General features: G+C 49.3%; 1 protein-coding gene across 2 annotated transcripts; it reads right to left on the bottom strand.

Moving 5' to 3' along the window:
* Window positions 1-1285: 1285 nt before the first annotated feature.
* Window positions 1286-22247, bottom strand: kdm7aa (lysine (K)-specific demethylase 7Aa; the record flags this gene model as incomplete). Of its 2 annotated transcripts, none has more annotated exons than XM_084448131.1 (18): window positions 1286-4161; window positions 4287-4672; window positions 5024-5205; window positions 5330-5424; window positions 5531-5715; window positions 6230-6354; window positions 6592-6846; window positions 7130-7216; window positions 7767-7858; window positions 7963-8069; window positions 8224-8311; window positions 9577-9739; window positions 10419-10605; window positions 10850-10991; window positions 12882-13042; window positions 13357-13474; window positions 14366-14451; window positions 22135-22247. In XM_084448131.1, the coding sequence occupies 18 exons, from the start codon at window positions 22230-22232 to the stop codon at window positions 4073-4075; spliced, it is 2646 nt and encodes an 881-aa protein (XP_084304257.1). In that variant the 3' UTR covers window positions 1286-4072. The 2 variants fall into 2 exon arrangements, with proteins under 2 accessions (XP_084304257.1, XP_084304256.1); XM_084448130.1 differs by having other exon boundaries at window positions 5024-5202; window positions 22135-22232.
* Window positions 22248-22993: the final 746 nt, after the last annotated feature.

The following is a 22993-nucleotide window of genomic DNA, read 5'->3' as shown; positions in this document are numbered from 1 at the left end:
GCTAGCTATGTGCTCTGTTGTGGATGTCATTTCCATCAAACTTTGATCAAAGGGCATGCGGCTGCAGGTTAACATTTGTAGTCATTATTACAACGTAAGCGATTCAATCTAGTGTAATAACAGGTAGCTAAATAGCAACCTTGTTTCTCTATGCGCAGCTACAGTAGATAACAGCTGCAAATAGAAAAAACGATGTATGCATATGCCCAGTTGTACAGCTACTCCAGAAGCTGGAGAATAATGTTATATTTATAACCTTCAATAGGCGCCTTGTGCAATTCAAGCTTGAAAAGCGCTATACAATATTATTATTATTATTATTTTATGTATTTATTTTGTTGCAGAGCTGGAGGTGGGGTTCACATAGAGCCCCAATACAGGCAAGCTCCCCAGATCACCAAGAACCAGAATTTTCAAGCAGACCTCCTCAGTGGTGCAATGTGGTTCTGGATCCTCTGGCACTGCTGGCATGACCCAGATGCAGTGCTGGTGAGTCCAACGTCTGATGTCAACTGCAGCTTCAAATGAGATGTTTCTTCTCATGTTGTCAACTATTTCTTGCTCCCATCTTCTCTCTGGCTCTCTCCCCTAGGGCCACTTCCCATGGCCTGATGCCTCTGCGTGGACTGACGAGGAACTTGGGATCCCACCAGATGATGAGGAATGATTTGCCATCTCCTTGAAGAATATGACCTCAGGTGCAGGCTCACCTGCACCACTCACATCCTAAAATGTATAGCTGTCCATTACTTAAATAATGTCTTATCTCTTGCCAAAGGCTTTACTTTGTTAAATGCACTCCCATGCATACCACCACACACATGTGCATGGGCTGTAGTCATCTTAAAAGTCATTAAGTGGTTAAAAAAAAGTTAATGCTTTATTCCATATAAATGTCATATCACATGAGAAGCCATGGATGGATGCAAGTAACATGTTGCCATTGCTGATGGTCTATATTTGTTCTGTCTCTAGATCAACCCTTGTCGGTGTCCCAGGCTGTCCCTAATCTCTTGTCAGATGTGCCGAAAGACATTGTTGTATATAAATCAATAAACCAATTCACATATATTCTGAAAAGTCCTGGAATATGTTTTCATTATGTACTGTACTTTGGCTGTCATTTTATTATAAACCATTTGTATGGTGAGAGTCGTTATCTAGTGAGGAAAAAGACGAAGACAATTCAGGTAAAATTATTCTTCGGTTCATTTATTTACAGCAAATTATGAAATGCAGGAACATATGCAATGAATTGAGTAACAGTGCCAAAGTAAGCCAGTGTTTGTAGGGGTTAAACCATATGCTAGCAATCACATCGTTTGAAGAGGCAATACACACATGGGAACACAAAATGCAAACTGATCTGCATATAAAGCTACAGTGAATGAATCCTGTACAATGACTGCTCAAAACAAACCCTGCCTGCAGGCTAGATCTTTTGACTACACAGATGATTTAACATGCAAATAGTTCAGAGATGAAAGTGTAGTGTTATAAGTTGAGGAAATCTGTCTGGCAATGTCGTAAACACTTGTTTGAATTCAGTGTGAGGGCATTCAGGGCAACACGTCAAAGTAGGGTCTTTGTGCCAGCAGGATTATGAAATACCCCATTAACACTGAGCAAAAAACCACAATCACTCACAGGTTATGTGCACCACAAGTCAACCTGAGCACAGCTTTCAAATTCAGATGCTGTTCAAGGGGTCTTAAAGCTACTTGGCAATAGTAAACTTGGATGTCATTTACTGTCGTAAAAGTATGTTAGTCTTTAGACTCACTTAAGAAAGGGTGTTAAAGGATTTAGCCAAGCACTGAGCTCTACATTGTGTGGAGAGGCGGGATGGGGGGGGGGGGGGGGTGGCAGATGCATGTCGGAAGCTAAAGATACTGGAGTTGTAATGTTAAGAGACTGAGTTACATAATTAAGTTACATAAACAAAAGGATCATTTCTTTATCTTGGTCAATTTCACTAATCGCTCAGCAACTGTAAAACGAGAAAAGGAAGTATGCGCAGTGAGGTGAGTATGGAAGAACATGCTGTAAATGATGTAGCTGGTGGTTTGTCAGAGCTCATATCCATGGCATCATTCCCTGAGAGCGAAGAACTGCAAACTCCAATCAAAACGCACATCAGCTCACTTAAGCACCATATCATTAGAATCACTTAGAAAAAAAATCTCCAACCACACTGAAATTCTCCAAAATGTACATATCAAATTAAAGGACTACTTGAAACAGACCGCAGTGGCTCAGAAAAATATTGTGCTTAAAAAAAAGTGTCACTTGATGAAACAACTCAGGTGAAGGTATGATAGGTAACACTTTAGTCTCAAAACCCAGGATTCACAAACTAAAAACGTTCTTTTCGCACAAACTAGCCCTCTGGTGTACAATGTGAGAGGCAACCAGAACAGTCATGATATAAACACAGAGGTTTAAATAAAGTTTCAAGAAAGCCTATTCGACTGGCAAGGGTGGGTGTTTCCACATCAACAGAGAATAGAAGGTAAGAAAAGATCTGTAGGCAAACTGCTACACAATCGATCATGATAAGATGTCTAAAATGTATCCACATTTACAATAAGCATGAGAATAGAGAAAAACAAGACTTAAGAAAACCCTTTAGAAGAAAATCCCCAGAATAGCTGAGGTTTTAGGGCCAAAATATAATAAAATCATTATTCACCTCTTTCAATTAATAAATACACCGTTCAGAATCCATCAAAAATAACACATTAGAAACCAACATCACAGATAAAACAAGAAATAAATTAAGCAGGATAACATGAGTCGTTTCTCACTATCAATATTTAGACCAAGTAAACAAACTCTTATATTCCTATTTGAAACATTTCATAGAGAGGCAGCACTTTCACAGTGGTAGTCTTCCTTTGGACAGCAGGGGGCAGCAATACAGCCCTTTCCAAAATGAAAGAAGAATTGAGTATGGCTTTCATATTGAACCTGATTGAGGCATTTAACTTGCCTGGGTCCAGACCTTTGAATCCACCCACTCCACCGAGTTGACTGAAGATGGAAATGGAGTGTAATGAGTTTACAATTCTGTCTGATATCAGGCCAGCATTTGAAAGTCATACTAACACTGGAAAAACAAAAACTGAACTAGGAGATTTCTATGTTATTCCATTGATAATTGATATAAATAACTGGACATAGTGTGGCAGGGAAGACTATGGCTGCAGGAGAGTGCTACCTCTCACAAAGCTCCTCTCTTCTCAAAGTCATTATTGCTGGTGTGATTGAGATAAGGGTAATTTGGGGGGAGCATGGAGGACATACGTACAAAAACAATAAGCACCATTTCGAAATTTCAAATAATCTCCATAGCACCCTTCTTTTCACTGGGCCGGACAGAGACCCTGCTAGAGAGAGCGTGCGTGCGTGCATGCCCAGACACAAAGCCAGGTGCATCAATAATACCAGTGTCTCAACCAATAGGAAGCCTACCCCCCCCCCCCCCCAACTCCACTTACTCTCCAATCCAATTCATTGTGATGCAGATATGGAGGGTAGCTGAGGCAGGCAGAAACGCTTAAAGATGTAAAAATAGACCTATAAACAAGATGCGGATGTTTTGGCATCAAAGCAGTTGTTCTTGTACACGCTTCCGATATCACTGGCTAAGCAAACGCATGTCAAGTTGACTTACAATTTCTCGAAAAAATATATATGGAGAGAATAGAATTTCCTTGGCCCATTTGAATGCCCACTGGGGTTCTCTCTTTGAAAGTTTCCCTGCAGCTGAAGAGCTGAATTTTTTTTCGGTTTCTCTCCCTTCTCTTTTTAGTGTGCTTGTAGTGAAAGCCGTGCACTTGCTTACGTGAATCCAATACCCTGTCTCCTGAGCATGCACAGTCTGGTGAGCGTGGTGTTCTTTTTTTATTTTCTTTCTTTTTTTGCATGTTCCAGAGTCCGGTGGGCCGTTTCCAGGCAGTGGACCTCTACAGCACAAAGGTGTCTCAACGAAATGTACAGATAAAAGTCCCAATGTGAGGTCCGGTAGTGGAGGTGCCGGAGGGGGGGGGGGGGGGGCGACGTAGCGATGTTACACAAAGACATGACTGTGCCTGCTGAGCTTCAGGATCTTCCCGAGCCTCTGCTTGGCGGTAGCCATACCTTTCTTGGGACGCTTGCCTGAAAAACAACCAGAGAGTCCCGTTATGAACAGCTGATGGAGACGAAGATAAAGAGTAGAGGCGAAACGACGAGAACAAACAAACGTCACATGCGATGGAATAAGAGGCGGCCTGGCCACCGACCTTTCGTGGCCTGATTGCTGATGGGAGTCGGGTTGGAGGCGTGCCTCTTGGAGGGGTGCAGGGGCGGAGACATGGCGGGGTCACAGTACTGGTAGTCCGTCCCCGGGCTGGCGGCGTTGCCCAGCGGGCTGGGGGCCCCCATGGAGAGCCCCTGATTGTCCCATGCCTCGCTGCTGCTGTTGCCCTGGCTGTCCATGGGGCTCTTGTCCCCGGGGACCCTCCTCTGGTGCTGCCCCCTCTGCTCTGGGGAGCGCCGGCCGGAGCCGCCAGACCACCAGGGCTCCTGGGAGTTGCTGCCCTCTTCAGGTTTGGAGGGGCACAGCAGGCCAGCCATGGACAGCATCCCCTGAATGGCCTCTTCTGTGCTGGGTGAGGTAGGACGTTCTCTGCAAGGGGACGCATACAGACGCGCTTATTCAACTGCCGCCAGCTTAGCAGGCTCCACAAGAGCCGTCTGTGTACACCTTTGTCACTCATCGGGAGAGTTCTGAATGGAATCGTTGTCATAACATGCACTGGGGCTTAAAATTGTCATAACATGCACTGGGGCCTAAAAATTCAATCACATGTGGATTACATGTGATTTGCTGAACCGATAGCATTATCAATGGTGGATATTCACCATTCACCACGTGTCACCAATATAACATCACATAACTGACATAGCTGGATTTCCTCATGGTCAATTCTTGGTTTCAATCGACTCGCAGTAAGCAGTTGGGGCGGGGATCTCTCACCTTTTGAGTGGTTTGTGTTTGTGCCTGAGTGTCTGGTCGCTCTGGGTCAGCTCTATGGTGTGTCCAGAGCTCCTCTCCCTCTCTTCATCATCATCATCCTGGGAGCTCCCTGAATCTTCCGAGGAGGAGGAGGAGGAGGAGGAAGACGAGGAGGAAGACGAGGAGGAGGAGGAGGCTTTCTGCTATGTTCATAAAAACGATAAGAGAGGAAGAGGTGAGAGAGAGAAACGACACCTGAATTATTACTGAGAGCCAGTGGGGCGGCGCTATCGAGTGGCAGAGACAGGGGTTGATGTGAGCAGTTACCTCTGCGGTGGAATCGCTGTCGGAGTCCGAGTCCGAGTCACTGGAGTGTCCCGAGGCTTCGTCCCTGAGTTCGACCTTCACCCTCTCCAGAGGCCCTGGGGAAACGAGAGAACTGCACTCAGCAACCGGTGGCAACTTCGTAGCCTGGAGCTTCACCACACGTAGTGGATGACGGCGGTGGCCGTGACCGCGGTGACTTACTGAGGTGGCTGGGTTTCCCCTCCCTTCCCATGGTGCCATGCTGCTCCGGGCACGCTGCCGCCGCCGTCGTCTCCGTCCGCTCTGTCTTGATCTCAGCCCGGCTTGTCGGCTGTCCTCCCGATGACCACTTCTCAGCCTCCACCTTCACTGGGCTGTTCTTCCCTGAGCCTGGTCTCCTTACGTCTCTATACACACACGCGCACACACACACGCGCACACACACACACACCACACACACACATGGATCAGCATCACTGGTAGCCACTGTTTTCCTAATACTGGGTTGTTGTTGAACTTGTTTCATACAATTAGACAAAAGTTACAAAAGTTTATACCACTCAGAGAATTCCCCCATCTGTCTGTCTCTGTCTGTCTCTCTCTGTCTGTCTCTCTCTCTGTCTGTCTGTGTCTGTCTGTCTGTCTGTCTGTGTGTGTCTGTCTGTCTGTCTGTGTGTGTCTTTCTGTCTGTCTGTCTGTCTGTCTGTCTGTCTGTCTGTCTGTCTGTCTCTGTCTCTCTGTCTCTCTGTCTCTCTGTCTCTCTGTCTCTCTGTCTCTCTGTCTATACTGGACTGTACGAGGAAACTGGGTCATCATGACTAGCAACAGTGCTCTCCTTTCTACATCGGGTCGCACAAACCCTCGCACAGTAGGAACGTCACTCCGGCACCACGAATGGACCAGCTGGACCGGAACTCTCACCGGATGATTCTGCCGTTGACCAGCGTGAGGCGCAGGTGGTTGCTGTCCAGGCTCTCGACCGCGGCGGCGGACGCCGTGGAAGCCTTGTTGAACTTGCCGTGGACGGGTGCGCAGAACGACGGATCCTGGGGAGGGGGGAGAAGGGGGGGGGACGCACGGAGGGCAGCAGGGGGAAAGAAACGCACGGGAGAAGTCAGGACATCTTCAACACCCCCCAGGATCTAATGGTACATTCCATCGCGTGGATTTGTATCGATGGATACAGTGCGTCGCACTGCATCGGTGAGGAAACTGTGTGAATGTGGTCATTCACTGAGATGACCTAGCGGTGTGTGTGTGTGTGTGTGGCTGTATGCTCTCACCTCCTCCAGGGGTCCCACCTCCAGCCTCTTCAGCACCTCCCTGGTGTGCAGCTCCAGGATGTCCAGGTTGGAGGGCACCTTGGGCGCCTGCCGCTGCTGCTCCCGGAGGCGCCGGGCCGCCCGCCGCGCCCGCCTGGCCTGGCACAGCCTCTCCAGTGTGGAGCGCGTGGCCAGGCACCCCGCCTGTCCTCCCAGCCCCGCCCCCAACCCGCTTCCCTGAGATTTGGCCGGACGGGCGCCGCTGCCTGGATCCTCCTGTGCACAGAGAAGGACACACACAAGGACACACACACACACGCGCAACCACACGTTTATGAGACATTTTCAAAAAAGCGGTAAATATTACGAGTCACCCGTTGTGCTTTGTGGTGGTCTTAGAATGTTCAGGCACAGATCAAAATGTAATTTTAGGGCGAGTGAACCACTGGGCTATGTGTGCAGCTGGCGTTCTCTAGGCAGATTGGATCTATACCTGCCACCCCCCCCCCCCCCCCCCATCCCAGCGCCCTGTGACCCCCGACTCCCAGCTCATCCTTACCTCCAGGTAGCGTATTTCCTTAGTGAGCTCTTTAATCAGATGGTTGGGCCTGATATGGTCCGGAACCTCACTGCTGGGCTCGGTCACCTGTGGGAGACGAGAGGTCCCACCGACGTTAGTCAGTGTGGGGGGTTTGGTTTGAAACAGAAAGCCTCTGTCCCCCCCCCCCCCCCCCGCAGGGCCAGCGAGGGGAAAGCACAGTGACCCTATCAGACCCCAGCTGGGAGACGAGCGCTCTGGCTGTCAGGGCGTCAGGTGGTAGGGTAATGGAGCAGGTGAACTGGCTCCGTGCCCAGTCAGTCCAGTCCAGTGAGTCAGTCAGTCAGTGAGTCAGTCAGTCAGTCAGTGAGTCAGTCAGTCAGTGAGTCAGTCAGTCAGTCAGTCAGTCAGTCAGTGAGTCAGTCAGTCAGTGAGTCAGTGAGTCAGTGAGTCAGTCAGTGAGTCAGTCAGTCAGTGAGTCAGTCAGTCAGTGAGTCAGTCAGTCAGTCAGTCAGTGAGTCAGTCAGTCAGTCAGTCAGTCAGTCAGTCAGTCAGTCAGTCAGTCAGTCAGTCAGTCAGTCAGTCAAGTCAGTCAGTCAGTCAGTCCAGTCAGTCAGTCAGTCAGTCAGTCAGCACCACCACCCCCCCTCCTCCTCACCTCTCTCTTCAGCCAGTTCTTCAGTGCGGTGATTAAACCCTTGACTCCCTCCATTAGGTAGCTCGGCGGTGGACAGTTGTCCTCTCGCAACTCTGACGGGGAGAGAACAGAGCGGTTGGTGCGAAGGCTGAACTCCACTCCGATTCCGGTCTCGGTACTTGGGGACCTCTCTCTGCCCTCTCTCTGCCGTGCTCACCTTTGAGGGACTCCAGCAGGTTCTTCGCCACGTACCAGCAGATGGCCTCGAAGTAGGGGAATTTGAAGAGGTCTGGGGTTTTCAGGCGACGCTCCATTTCATAACACCTGGAGAAAAGGGGCACACAAAAAGCGAAAGGAAAGTCAGGAAAGGCTAGCTAGAGAGAGAGAGCAGAAGTAGGATATTTTTTGATTAAAATAACACAGGACATGAGGCGACGGCTACGCTCGCACATATATTTACTTTCGAGGGGACGCTCACCTGAGCTGCATGTCAATATTGAGGTTGTGGAGGAAGTTTCCTCCAAATGCCATGCAGTCCTGAGAGGTGAGAACAGCATGGATCCATCCTGTAGGGGGCAGCGCAGCATACAAACTCAGCATCTGACCCACTGACAGGGTGAATACACATGGCCTGAAACACGCGCACGCACAATCTCCTCCCTTTTGTCAGACCAGCCTTAAGATAAGGTTGTTTAACAAAACAGCCATTGCTCTGGATAAGAATGGATCAGATAAAACAGTGCCCTTTCCACCAGCAAGCGTGAGAGAAAGCAAGAGGTGACACAGGCCTGATGTACTGCAGCCCCCGGCAGGGAGTCGTGCTTGACTGAGCTACAGTACCCTGCCCTCTGACCCCCAAATCACCACCTCTCCACACCCCCTCGAATCACCCCCCCCCCCCTGAGGAGGACTCAGCTGGAGCCCTGACTAAGCCAACCCCCGACGGCCCCACAATAGAAAAACCTCAGCCCATGGACGCCTGTATGGTCAACAGGAGAGCTAAATGGCTTCCTATGTTTGTTTACTGAAGGCAACGCTGGGCTGCCCGAGGAAGGCTGCGGCCGCGTGTGTGAGGTGATGCGAGTTTAGCCGGAGCCAACCGCTGACGAAGCTCCCGCCGTGCTGCCTTTACCTCAGGGCGAAAGAAAGCAAACAGGTTTTTATCTATGGGGCTTTGCCGACTCGAAACTTGTTTTGTCTTTCGCGACACGAGGGGAAGGAATGTGAGACTTGAATTAGAAGTCACATGCTGCAGCAGGAAAGCTGGTTCCCAGTAATGTGGTTAATTACCTTGACTTTCTGTGTTTTTTCCATTGTGTTATGAACCTAAAGATTGTTGTGTTTAGCCTGTTGCCAGGCAAAGATTCATTTTCCATGAGTTCTTGGCAAAGAGAGGGAGTGAGATTGTAAAAAAAAAAAAAAAAAAAAAAGTATAATTTTCCTGGCAGGCACTCTGGGGAACTTTTATTTTGACATCAACTTTCATGATGTTGAGTCTTTCTATGGGAGAGAACTAGGCTACTCACTACTGTAGCAGAGGTCAGCTGAGGCAGTGAGTGTAGCACAGCCAAGCACCCATTACTATGATATAATATTACCAACATAGCAGATAAGAATGTGTTTGTGTGTGCAGGCGTAGGCCTAAGAACCACAGAGTGGGCTGTGATCCAAAGCTAGGTCCTCTGGGGACTAAAGCCCATAAAAGTACTCTGCGTCACAGTAACACACACTCACAGGGGCCAGCATTAGAGAACCATGCTCATTGCCTTCAGCCCACCTATCCTCCCTCCCTCCCTCCCTCCCTCCCTCCCTCCCTCCCTCCCTCACTCACCTGTAGGGACTAGTAATGTGGTTCCTTTGGGCACCACACACTGGTAGCACTTGTCCACCTTGTCCCCGAAGAACACCTCGCTCTGATTGGGCGAGGAGCTCCAGGCCTCGTACAGTGCAAGGTTGGCCTGGGTGGGCTTGATCAAGTAGAATATCTTCTCACCCTGGGGATAGCGAGGGAGGGGGGCAGAATTAGCCTATGCTGCTGCCAGGGCAGTGATGTCACACTAGGTACACACAGAGTACATGCGAGTGCCTGCGCACGCACAAACACATGCCAGGCACACACACACACACACGCGCACACACACGCGCACACACACGCGCACACACACGCGCACACACACGCGCACACACACACACACACACACGCACCACACACACGCACCACACACACACACGCACACACGCACCACACACACACACGTTCTGATTAGCAGCAGCCTGCTTGTGGCCATCTGAGGGGTCATTTATCACCATGGGGACAAGAGTTGCCACCGGAGTCTTGCCTACAGAGAAATTTATTGGCAAGGTGACCTTCCAAGCAAGAGTAACCAATCAGCCTAGATTGCCCTAAATAGCCCCGCATGTACAAACACACTTGATTAAATGTCAGGGAGCATTGCACAGTAAGTGATGTGTAGGAGAGCCAGGGGCCGGGGCCGGGGCCAGGCCCGTTGATTTACACTCGCACAATATGGCGCCGGTCGGCGGCGGATGGGGTTTATCGACTTGCCTTGCTGCTGCGATTTGCCTGTGTGGACGCGCGCGTGGGACTTTATTACATACACGCAAACACACACACACACACACACACACACACACACACACAGTCCCGCTTACCCAGAGCACATGGTACCACACAGAGGTGCCCCCGAAGTCTATGTGGAAGTCGGTGTAGCAGCCCTTCACTCCCATGAGGCAGTACTTCTGGACGAAGGGCTTGGGGAAGAAGGAGTCGTCAGGCCAGTAGTTCTCCACCCAGGACATCTTCTGGGCCACGTCCGGGACCACCACCAGGTCCGCCATCCTAGGGAGGAGGAGGGGTGCAGCGCCGGTTTAAACCTGAGTCACCAGTCCCAACGTGGACCGTTACCTAGTCAGAGAGGTACACCTGGTTCTGAGGGCGCCAGTGAGCACGGTTAATACGTCGTCATAGGCCGTAACGATAACTGGCAAACCGTTTTCCGACGATAAAGAGTTTGGGTGACGGTAACACTGACATTCGCCGCGAACGGCCCACCAGGGAGAATCTTAACGGCGGCGGAACTTACTTGGTGTCCGAGAACTCCAGGCTGATGAGGTTGAGCACCTTGGGCCGATGGGACTTGTAGTAATACTTGATGAACTCGCTGAGCTTCATCTTGCTGTCCGCCTGCCTGGCCACGTCTATGACATCAATGACTTTGTCACCGCCTGCAGAGGGGGAGGGGGGTGGGGGGGGAGAGAGAGCAGACCGTTGACGGCGGACGTTATTCTCCAGAGAGAGACTACAGTTCGGCACAATACGCCACGGGAGGAAGGACAATCGCAGGCTGAGGTGCTTCAGTTTCCTCCAGTCTGCAGTCTTTAATTGGGAGGCAGTGGGCGAGGGCCATGTCTGAGGCCCGCTGGCAGGACAGCCCCTATGGGACAGACTGACATCGTGTGAGGGATGGGGAGGGAGGCCGGACTGGGGGCCAGACAATCTGTCCAGACCACGAGTCCCATGGGAGGAGAGGGGGGAATTTGGGGGTGTAGAACACTGCCTATGGTGTGTGTGTGTGTGTGTGTGTGTGTGTGTGTGTGCGTGTGGGTGAGGGAGAGAGAAGGGGAAAGGCCACCGGCTCGCAGCTGGGAGGCAGCAAATCACGAGCGCGCCAAAGGCCGCGGGCCGGAAACGGAGGCCTGTGACGACGGTGTGGAGGCACGACAGCTGGCAGTTGGTGTGATCCCGCCCCCCTCCCACACACACACGCACACCTTTTCACATTACCCAGCCCCCGCAGCCTCCACCCACACACACACAAACACCCACATACACACCCACACACACACACACACACAGACACACAGACACACAGACACACAGACACACAGACACACACACACACCCACCCCCTGGGCCCAGCTGGCCAGCGTCTGATGACAGGGAACAGCTGGAGTGGGGCTAGCAGCCACGCAGAGAAGCAGCATGGAGAAGCGCGCTTACAACCTCAGGCCTAAAATTGGAAGACGGCAGCGGTAGACGAACCGCGGCTCCGTCCGCAGCGCCGCCCCGGCGGTCTCGCTGCTTTGAGTGCGTCACCGGCTACGCGGGCTCCCTTTCTGTCAAACTCGCGTGGGGTTTTACTCTAGGATGACTAATTGAGGCCGGGCCGGCGGAGGGACACGATAGGGGCGCGGCGGCGTTGCGCTCCCGCTCCCATTGTCCGGCCCAATGGTGAGGAGGTAACCCGATCCCCGGCCTCCCAGTCACGACACCTGTGCCTGCTCAGGCCAGCAGCTTAACGCCCAACAGGGCGCGGGGGGAGGAGGGAGAGAGAGGCAGAGAGAAGGGGAGGGGGAGAGAGGGAGGGAGAGAGACAGAGAAAAGGGGAGAGAGAGGGAGAAAGAGTGAGGGAGAGAGGGGGAGAAAGAGTGAGGGAGAGAGGGGGAGGGAGAGGCAGAGAGAGGGGCGAGAAGGAGAAAGAGTGAAGGAAGAGGGAGAGGTGGGGTAGAGAGAGAGAGAGGGAGAGAATGAGAGAGAGAGTGAAAGAGAGATGTAATCTGAACTTAATGACAGAAACACCAGTGGGTTTGGGCATGGGCTGCAGCTCTGTGTCTGGTAATGGGCTTGTAACAGGAGCCCGGAGGTAGCCGTTCGTCAACAGAGGAGGCTGCTGGTCACAGAGAGGCCACTGAAAACCTAGACGACCCCCATTTAAAACGTATTCAGAGGTCGGCTGATGGGTTGATAAGCGGGTTAAAAACCCAGTGAACCTGGCAACCCGTTCATTTGACACACAGATGGCACCCGTCGCCCACTCAGTGATAGACAGTGACAGTCTTCAGAAGAATTCATTCATTAGCTTTTTATATATATAAAAGCTATCCAGTCACTCAGAAGATAAAAGGTGGGTTAGTAGTAGGCTACTTAGTCATCCGAGTTTGTTGCTCTAGATACTAGGCTAAATGTCTAACCCACTACCCCACTTATTAAGACTCAGGGGGGAGTTTTTGCAAGCGAGGCGCGCACAATCCAGCTCAGGTTACTTGAACACACACACAGTCACGGGAACACACACACACAATCGCGGGAACACACACACCCCTCTGTGTCCTTACCGACATACTGCTCCACATCTCTCGGGGAGAAGGTGGGTGGCGGTAGTTTGAGGCCCAGCCCTTCCATCTGTGCCACAGCGATGGGGTACCGGAAGCCATGTTTCTCCAGGTACCTCGGGGTCACCTGCTCCCCTGGCATCCGCACCAGGATCTCATCCCCACTGGAACACACACGCGCACGCACACACACAGAAATGTTGATTGTATACTGTCAAACATCCTGAGTGGGACAGCCCAATAAGTAAACAACTGAGAAGTTGGAAGCATCTAGAATGTGAAGTATGAATGCAAATGACAGATAGATAGATAGATCGATAGATCGATCGATCATAGGTAGGAAACAGTGGTCTGTTAAGCAGGTGTGACAGCAGGTATGGAATGACTTGGCATGGCATGGCATGAAACAATGTCACAGGTGGTCAGTGGTTTTTGTTAGTGTAAGTGTGTGTGTGTGTGTGTTATGCTTGGCACGTACCTAGCAAAGGTTCTGTTCTGCAGCTCCTTGATGAACACGGAGGTGCCAGCCTGCACTGGCTTGGTGCCATCGTCTGGCTCAGTGTAATCGTGCCGGTGCCAGTTGTTACGCTGTTTCACTGCAGGGGGGGCGGACAGAACCCAACCAACATCAGCACGGCGCGTCACAGCTCAGCGTCTTTTTATTTGTATTTTTTTTAATTTAACCTTTATTTTAACCAGGAAATCCCATTCAGATGCGAGAACTCTTTTTCAAGGGAGACCTGGCCAAGACAACAGCAGCAATAAAATATACAGTTCATCACATGAAAACACGAACACAGAGCAGCCGATACGATAGGAAAAGTGTATACGGTACAATATACAGCACATCACACAGAAACACAAAAAGAACAGCGTACATGATATTACCTACATGGTAATAAAAGTACATGACTGAGGGTGGTACAGTCTTTTTTCAATGGGGGCCCATTCTACAGAAAACAACAACAGTCTTCCTGCAAGGAGTCCTACAAGCGTACCTCAGGCTACCTCCTAGCCTAAATATGGAGTCGTTTAATTACTTTTGTTTTTTCTAACCGTAAAATAGTGAGTGAGATTTGCGGGACGTGACAACACCGCTAGTCATGTTGATATGTGTGTAATTTGTAAATTTGTAACTTGTGAATTTGTAATTTGTAAATTGTAAATTGAGTATTGAAGTTTATCTGTATTGAGCATAATCTTGGCGCCGGCAGCAACATTTCACTGTAACTGTACACGTACATTACACAAGACAAATAAAAGAAATCTTGAATCTTGAATGTGTTCCCTGTTCAGCCCCTGTCTGGCCGCGGCCAATGGGAGACTGGGGATTGAAACGGCATTCAATTAGTCCATTCATGTCTGCCCCGCGGCCACTCAGGGCAGGGTTAACCCCCACTAAATCAGAGCGAGGGGCCCCCCTCCCTATGCCCCTGGGACCATTCCCTGCACGTACGCACGCACGCACACACACACACGGTACTCACTCAGGGAGGGTCCGTGTAGGAAATCACAGTTGGGACAGTGGTACACATCAATGTCCACTGCGTGGTGCTCCTCCACTTGGACACAGCTGGAAGGAGAGAGGGAGAGATGCGCCCAGTTGATCACTGTTGGTCTTTGTTATGTGTAGCTGGCTACATAACCTCTGCTAAGCCGCTGTGAGGCGTACGGCACGTTTAATGGATCAACAGACAGGATATCTCAGGATCCTCTGGACACCAGCGAAGCTGTTATGAAAACAGGAAGGCGCCTACATGATAGCCCCAAAGCTTAACATTGTCCATTTTGTTGACAGTGATTAAAGACTAGTCCTTTCTCTAAATAAGAGTCAGTGTTGGCCAAGCCCTAGTTTAGGAAAAGGAGGTCACCTAGTTCTGTCTCAGTGGGTCACTCTTTAGGTCAGGAGAGACAGAAATATCACATCCTTGCTAAATTGACATCCTGTCTGTGTGTGCATGCATGCATTTGTGTGTGTGTGTGTGTGTGCGTGCGTGTGTGTGTGTGTGTGCATGGGTGGAGGTGACAGGGAGGTTCAAGGTAAACATTGAGCCAGGAACACTTAAATACAGCGTGCAGAGGACGACCTCTCACTACCTTTGAACCCTTTCTCTGCTTTTAACAGAGGTACGAAAAGTCAAGCCACCTTGAGGTTGATAAGAAGTCGGGACTCTCCTAGGCTGCGTGGACAGCAGCAGCATGCCGGTGCGGGTAGTAGCATTGGCATCGTTCGCCCTAACCTTCGTCCTACGCGTCCTGCTACGTCTGCAGTCCGTACTCTACGGGAGAGCTTCTCTGCTTGTTATTGACTGAGCCCGGCCGTCACAGCTCAACGTCCTTCGCCTACGCATCTACGACAGTCGGCGTCACTAGAAACCCACGCCGCCACCCTGCCACAGCCAACCACAGGCTGCAGCAACAAACGCACACATTCACACTACAGGCATGCACGCAGACGGACGCGGTCACACACATTCCTCTGTTGCATAACTGAAGAGGCCCGTTTCAGAACAGCAAGGGCTAGCTAGCCGAGCAGAGCATGCATCGAGTGTTACCATTGTGTGTGTGTGTGTGTGTGTGTGTGTGTGTGTGTGTGTGTGTGTGTGTGTGTGTGTGTGTGAATAGTACCGATACATGTGGGGGTTGAGAGGAGCTGCAGGGCTGCATTGTTGTGTCACTGGGGTATGTGAGCCATCCAGCTAGCACCTTTAAAGACCCTCCTCAAATTAACACAGACAAAACCCTTTGAGGGGGAACTTGACAGCTGACAGCTAATAGTATTAGGCTAATATCTTCCGAATGCAAACTCATAGCCCATTCGCCTAAAGGACATTATGAAAACTCACCAGCCTGTTTGTCTACAAGGAAATCCTGCTGTTAGCAGTCTATTTCAGAAGCGACACAAGCTCCCTCAATTTAATGCAAAACATCACAGGACTCGACCCGCGATGCAAAACATGGAAAACGACCTTGTTTGACTTTCCCCGTCACAGTTATAATCCCCTCAGGTCATCAAAACAGCTTGAGAGCCCTCCCCTACCTTCTTCAGTGTCCACTAGTTAGCCTAAGGGTGCGGTATATATTGGGGAGGGGGGGGGCTGTAAAGGTCTCAACAGCCCCAGATATGGCCTCCCTAGAGGAGGGACAGGGGGAGCTTCGCTGAGCCACTATCTGCTTTGATCTGAGTGGAATTGCAGGAAACAGTCAAGACAAAGGCGAGCCATTAAGCCAACAGGAAGCGGCGCGCTCGCTTGCTACTCTGCGCTGGTGCTCGTCGGCAGGATGCGGACGACACACTCTCTTTCGCTTTAGCGTACAGTAACTAGGCCTACTGTCGCCCCGGGGCTAAGAGGAGGGGGCTGACGGAAGCCGCAAAAGAGCATAAAGTGCAGCCGCCCCTCGTTAGCGGGCCGGTGCCGCGGAGCAGCGGCGCTACTGTTGGTATTACCGCGGCGTTGACAGGCTCCGAGACTCCGCTACGCGAGCGGTGGACGAAAATACAGTACAGTGCCTCTGCTTCGCCGGGCCTGGGCTGGCTGGAATCCTGGCTCCAGCGGTTAGTGCTGGAATCTTGGCCCGAGTGTGTGTGTGTGTGTGTGTGTGTGTGTGTGTGTCACCCCAGCTATTATGTCATGTCAGCCTGCCAGAGAGAGAGAGAGAGGGCTGGGTTCCTGTACACCGGGGTGGGGGCGTGTGCGAGGGAGGCGGTAGTGCGAGATCCCTGCCGGTGTCCTCGTATGACACGGGCGGAAAGGAGGGCACCGCGCCGCGGGCACGCCGACTCGGCTAAATGTGTCACCCGGCGTCACTGATTAGCGGCTCAGCCGGGGCGCCAATAAGCATGGGAAAGAGCGAGGGATGGAAGAAAAGAGAGAGAGTGGGAGGGAGAAAGGGAAGGAAGGGAGAGATAGCAAGGGGGGAGTTAATCTGTGGGAGGACTACATATTTCTTCTCTTGCGCAGGCATGACGGATTGCGTCACTTTGAGAGCGGCGGGCTGGGCGTGCGACCTCATGTCTAGCTCGCGCCTCTCTGCCTCTCACTAATCTCTGAGGAAAGTACAGACAATGGCAGGGACAACAAACAGAGATGGCAGAAACTAAACAAAACAAATTGGCCTCGTTCGTCATCTAACCCGATAAGGAGGAGAGAAGCGGCGGAGCATGGAAAGTAACTCGCAAGCTACGGGACAAGACTTAAAATTGGCTTTACCACAACGTGTCTAGGATAAGACGGGCTATGTGAAACAGTAGTAGCCTAAAGGCTTATTTGACGCCATGCATCACTGCACCGCAGACCGATGACAGCTCCCGAGGGAACGAAGAAAATCAACGGAGCGCCCCAAGCCAAACATCCTGCCCTAAAACAGCACAGAGCCATCTCCTATCCCACCAACAACATCACCACCACCGCTGTCCCTCCTCTCCCTGCACTTCCTCTGTCTCTCTCTCTCTCTCTCCCTCCCTCTCTCCCTTCCTTCCTGTGTGAGTGTGTGGGGATATTCATTAGTCCATGCACTGTGAGGGGTTCATTGTGCTCAATGATCAGCAGGGGAACACAAAAGCCGGAGGCGTGTACAGCCATTATTTTAAGCTCTAAATAACCCCCCCAGCATGGGCCGATGACACGCCCACATTAGAGAGCTGGCAGATTCCTAATGGATAGCGGCTGAGTAGGGGAGGGGCTGGGCGGGGGGGTCAGTTAGCAAAAACACACCTGGCTTTCTTTAGCCCCCAGGCACCTGACTCTCTGGCACGGCCCTTCCTAGTTCACTCAGTCAAAGGGTTCAATTTGTCATCCACCGCAAACACCACTTGACTGAGTAGACAGCAGACGTAGCAATTGAACCCTGAGAGACGGAAGTGAGACCTGTCATCTATGGGCAAACTACACGGGACAGGTCCTGGGTCAGACAGGCAGTCCTCGCTTGGTACACCACCTCTTCAACAACAACATCATCATCATCAACATCAACGCCAAGCCTCTTGAATGCTCACACGCAGCTTGTAGCCGACTACAGTAGAGACGACTTCTCTTTACTCAGCTCAGCTGGAGAACTACAAAGGAGGATTGCTTTGTTGTTTATGGAGCGTAGCCGGGCCCCGGCCCAAGGGATTTTAACTACTTAATTGTTTACGGTGCAGGTTGCAGTGCTTTGAGGCTCCACGCACCGAGGCTGGGGTAGAGGGGTGGGCTCGATCTTCTTCACACGCACCCTCGACATGCCAGGTTCAGGCGCTCTAGGTCTAGTCTCGCTGCCTTGACTAGTTAGCACCTCCAGAAGAACCAGGAGAGCTTTGTCACGCGGCTGCGGTGGCGATTTCTGTATTTAAAGGAGTAGTAAAGGGAAAATGCATGTTTAGCCCTGTTTTAAGGTTACTTATGATCATAGTTGATATGTAGATCAATCCGCAGAGGGGAATCAGGAAGCGGAACTACTTACAGTAGCTATTGTTATTGTTTATGTTGCTAGGCTACCTAGTTTGCAGAATTTTACACATGTATGTGCTGCGACAAAATAGTTCTATGCTAAATATTTAAAAAAAGCCTTTCCAGATTAACTAGAATCTTACTTTATGGCAAATTGTGTGTCAGAACGCCAACTAACATCTCGGTGAGTTTCTTGTCTTTGGAATTGAGAGTTTAACATGTTTTTTGAATGATTTTTCATGGTGCTCACCCACATCCATTGTATGACCAAAACGGTGGTAGAGCAATTATCAGACTTTCTCAAAATTGCTAGTTTTGTCAACGTTTTGATCTGAACCATTGTATATGATCATAAGTAACCTTAAAACAGGGCTAAACATGCATTTTCCCTTTACTACTCCTTTAATAATTTTTCCTCATTCTAGTCTGAATCGAATGGTTTCGCCATCATACACAGATTTGTAATCGTCCCCTGGTCATACCCTGACTCTGACCAACTGGAAATCAATACATGACGCTGTTGACCACCTAATCAGCATTGATCAATCTAAAAGTAATGTAATTGACTCCTCAAGAGACAGCATCTGTAATGAAGCAAGACAACACTAGCTGCTCTGATGCCTGCGTGTAGGGGGGGGGGGCACGCTTGGCATGGGACTCCAAGACAAGTGTGTACAAACAGAGACAAGGGCAACAGTGATTCCTGGGGGGGGGGGGGGGGGCTCACAAAAAACAGCAAACGAGGACTAGTATCCACCCGTCTGGTTCCTTTAAGCACTTAGAACCAGCGGAGCGCATCCATCTCTCTTCAGCGCTCTCTCACTCGAGGAACGTTGACGAATGGGGCATTGAACTTGGCTCGGCGGAGCTCCCAATCAATCATGTCCCAGTCCAGCCCCCCCCCCCCCACCCCACCACACCCTCAGACATGATCATCCAGGCATGCCAGGGCTAGGTTGTGCTCGGTGTCTCTCTCACACCGGAGCAGAAGAGAGAGAAGGGGGATGAGACCAGCCTGTACTAGGGGCGAGAATCTCTAGGCGCCTCACGATTCGATTCCGATTCAGAGGGCAAAGATGCAACTATAAAACGATTATTGATTACAAAACGATTATCGATGCATCTCTATGCGTCAACATTTTTTATTGGCGTCTCATGTTTGTTGTGTTCCCGAAGTATTTTGTTTTAGCTCGACATGACTTGCATACCATGACGCTCCTGTCCAGGTATTTTTTCCCTTCAACTTCACAGAAGCCAAAGTGCTTCCATGCTGTACATTCGCTTTTAACGCAGTGGGAGCCAGTCGGATTTCTTTCTCATGCTCAGCCATCTTAACCAAAACTCAAAACGTAAACACGACGCATGTTTGTTTTACGTCCGTTGCGTAACTTACGATTCACCAACAACAACAAAAAAAATCACCATCAAGCCACAAGGAATGTATGCTTACAACAGAGGCCTTTAAAAAAAAATAAAACAAATAATTCCAATGAGTTTTCCACAGCATCGTTCAAGAGAGAATCGCGATGCATCCAAGAACCAATTTCCCCCCACCCCTAACCTGCACACAGGAGGGGAGATGAGTTGACTGACTTGACAGCACAAGGTTCACTTCTGCTAACATTAACAGTATATGAACTATTTAGAACGTTAAGCTATAAACCAGCTAGAGTGAGGCCTAGTCAACTGCAGTGGTTAGCAGTCCTATTGAAAACTTGAGCTCTCTAGTTCCTAGTGTGATAAACACAGAGACCACAGACTGCCTAGCCAGGCTACCAGTAACATTCTGGTGTGGCAGGCTGTATTGTATCTTGAGGTGATAGAAAACAGACACTCTCTCCCAGACAGAAACACACACTAATACACAAACACACACAAGGCTCTGCCGACAAGTGGGCACCAGAATTCCGGCGTAGTTCCTTTGCTTTCCACTCTATTGAGGTAGTGAAAGAATATCTCTTTCCTTCTGGCAGGGCCTCATGGGAAATATTGGAGGTACACCCTCTGAATTTTGAGTATGGTGTTTGTGTAATTGTGTTTCTTAGTCATCAATGGGGGAAGCTCCAACATTTGTTCCTCTTCTTTTGGCACATGAGGCAGAGAATCTTCCCTGGCTTAGACAACCCACGGTTCTGGGCTCTTGAGATCTTGGCAGTTCAGATAGTTTGGTTACGCAATGACTTCCGTCATTTCGACACAGGCAAAACTGCTAACGTATTCATTAAAAAGTTGCCTTTAGAGATTACGCATCCATAGTCGGATTTTGTGAATATATGGCCTATGGACTGCGCTCTAGTGAGCATGAGTACATTGCTGACCTCACAAAAGTGGCCCTGTTATATTAACATCAACCAGTTTCATGGTTTGTCACCAATATGAATGCTATATCAAAATGTTATCACCCATGATTTAGAGAAAGTAACACATATTGACAAAATAAAGGTAACAGCCAGGTATGTGGCCTTCAAAGATGGACTGGAGCTATTGATGGGTAGATCTATTTCAATCTCAACTTGTCCTACACAGACAGTGGAAATAATTCACAGAAATGATTGCCTAGAATACCCACAACAGACACGCACGCATGCTACAGGGTATGCACATTCCTTCCCAGTGGGGAAAAAATAGGACAAGCTTTCCAGGCACACGTGCAGAATACCTTTAAATTGCAGTTCCCCTGCCTTCCACTAGGTGTGTCTGACCATGTGCCTTTTTAGGCTGAAAGGAGGATTTAAATGTCTCCAGCTGTAAATCAACAGCCCAACAATAACAACATCTTATCAACTACAGTAGACTACTTTCTTCAAATGATTTAGGTCACAAACACTATTGTTTCTAAACGCACATAACTAGGTATTATTAGACAAGGGCAATTTTGCTCAATAATATACAGGCTATATAATTTCTAAAGGAAAAACTAAAAAACTCACTGAATAGTATAACTATCACTCTTCCAATGGCAGTTACCCTTGAATGAAAATGAATCGTTGAATTAGTCTGGCAAATTCCATAGTTTTTACCTTCAATAAACTCAGCATCATATCCAATGTTTTGTAACATTGTAGCCTTGGTGCTCTCAGAGACTGTCGTGTTGAAACATGTTACATATTATTGCCTACTCTTTTAGACATAATGTCAAACAAACTAGTTAACACTTGGCTAAATCTGTTTTAGGTTACACGATGCCTGTTGTATTCATACTGACAGACAGGATTCAGGCTCTGTCACACACTATATACGAGAAAAACACAAACCAAGGAAGGATAAAAACTACATTGAAATCTATATTACCAGCGTCCAATCGATAACCAAACAAGACCAAAAGGCGAGTTTGCGCTAATCTGTTTTAGATAACTGTTAGTCTAGCAAAAGGCTTTTCTAAACCGACCAAATGTTTGTAGCTAGTGCTACTGTTAGTTAGCAACACTACCCTTCGCTGGCTAACACTAATCTTAGCTAAGTAACGTTAGCTAGCTAGCCATGTTAAAGAAAGCGCAGGCTTTGATCACTGACTAGTCTGAGATTGACAGCTCGTCACACAATCTAGCTATCTAGCAAACTAATTCCTTACAAGTTGTGTTGTGGTGGGCAGGGATTGCGTTCAAGCAACCACAATACAATAAGAGTATTTAGTTGAATACGTATTTGCGAAACGTTTCGCTACAAACTATTGAGAAAGCCATCGGGTCGTGTCAATAGAGACGCACGAAGACCCCGTTAGCTACCCACAGCAGTCGCATGACAACCCTCGCTTATTTACAAACAAATAAAATTAATTTTGTCACCGAAATTGACTGTACATTTGAAGGAATGTGTAATCTACATACCTGCCATGAAACCAGTCTTTACAAATGTCGCATTCGATCATAAACCGGCTCACATCATAGGGCTGCCGGCAGACACAGTACAGCGGGGCCGCCGCCATCTTCCTACTGTCCCCAAACAACGCAGGAATGAAGTGGGGCGGGGATTGGTTTCCCCGGACGGAAACAACCGAGGGAAATCACGACTGCACACGAAACAGGGACGCCACAGCCGATCTGACGTCAATTTCCAAATTATTCCTTTCCATTCAACCTGGTTGAAACAACCAGACAATAGACTCAAACGTGTTTATTGGTGTGAGAATTAAGCCTCTATTAGAACAGATCACCAGATGCTTTTATCACATTTTGAAAATGGGGGAAATGCATAAATAATCAGACATGGCAAATGAACAGTGATGGCAGAATGATTGTAAACTGGAAGTTCAAGACCATGTTGTTGTATCTGGGGTGTCAAATTTCACAGTTGAGCATTACTTTAGTACATTCGATTTTGTCAATGGCAAGTGATCGTTGACCTACAAACAAATATAACATGATACGATGAATGTGATACACATTGGGCCATAGGCGAATTCACTATTGGATTGGTTATTTTGAGTGATTCAAATGTGAACTTGCTCTCTTTCTAGTTATTTCATCATCTAGTTGGTCACCGGTCACATGAGTGTCTTTGGCCAGTCAAATGACCGTGCTGTGGGCCGGGCCAGACCAGATTCCCCTTCTGTTAGGTCTAAGGAGGTTATAACAGGTTATTTCCCAATTAATAAAGACCATGTCTTACGTGCCTTACGTGCTTGTGCAGCGAATAGAAATGGGACTGCCGACCCAGCCGAGTTGACAGCGCCCATCCCCCCACGCA

Source organism: Borostomias antarcticus (genome assembly GCF_949987555.1).
Source record: "Borostomias antarcticus genome assembly, chromosome: 13".
Taxonomy (NCBI): Eukaryota; Metazoa; Chordata; class Actinopteri; order Stomiiformes; family Stomiidae; genus Borostomias; species Borostomias antarcticus.
This window is presented reverse-complemented; position numbering and strand designations above follow the sequence as displayed.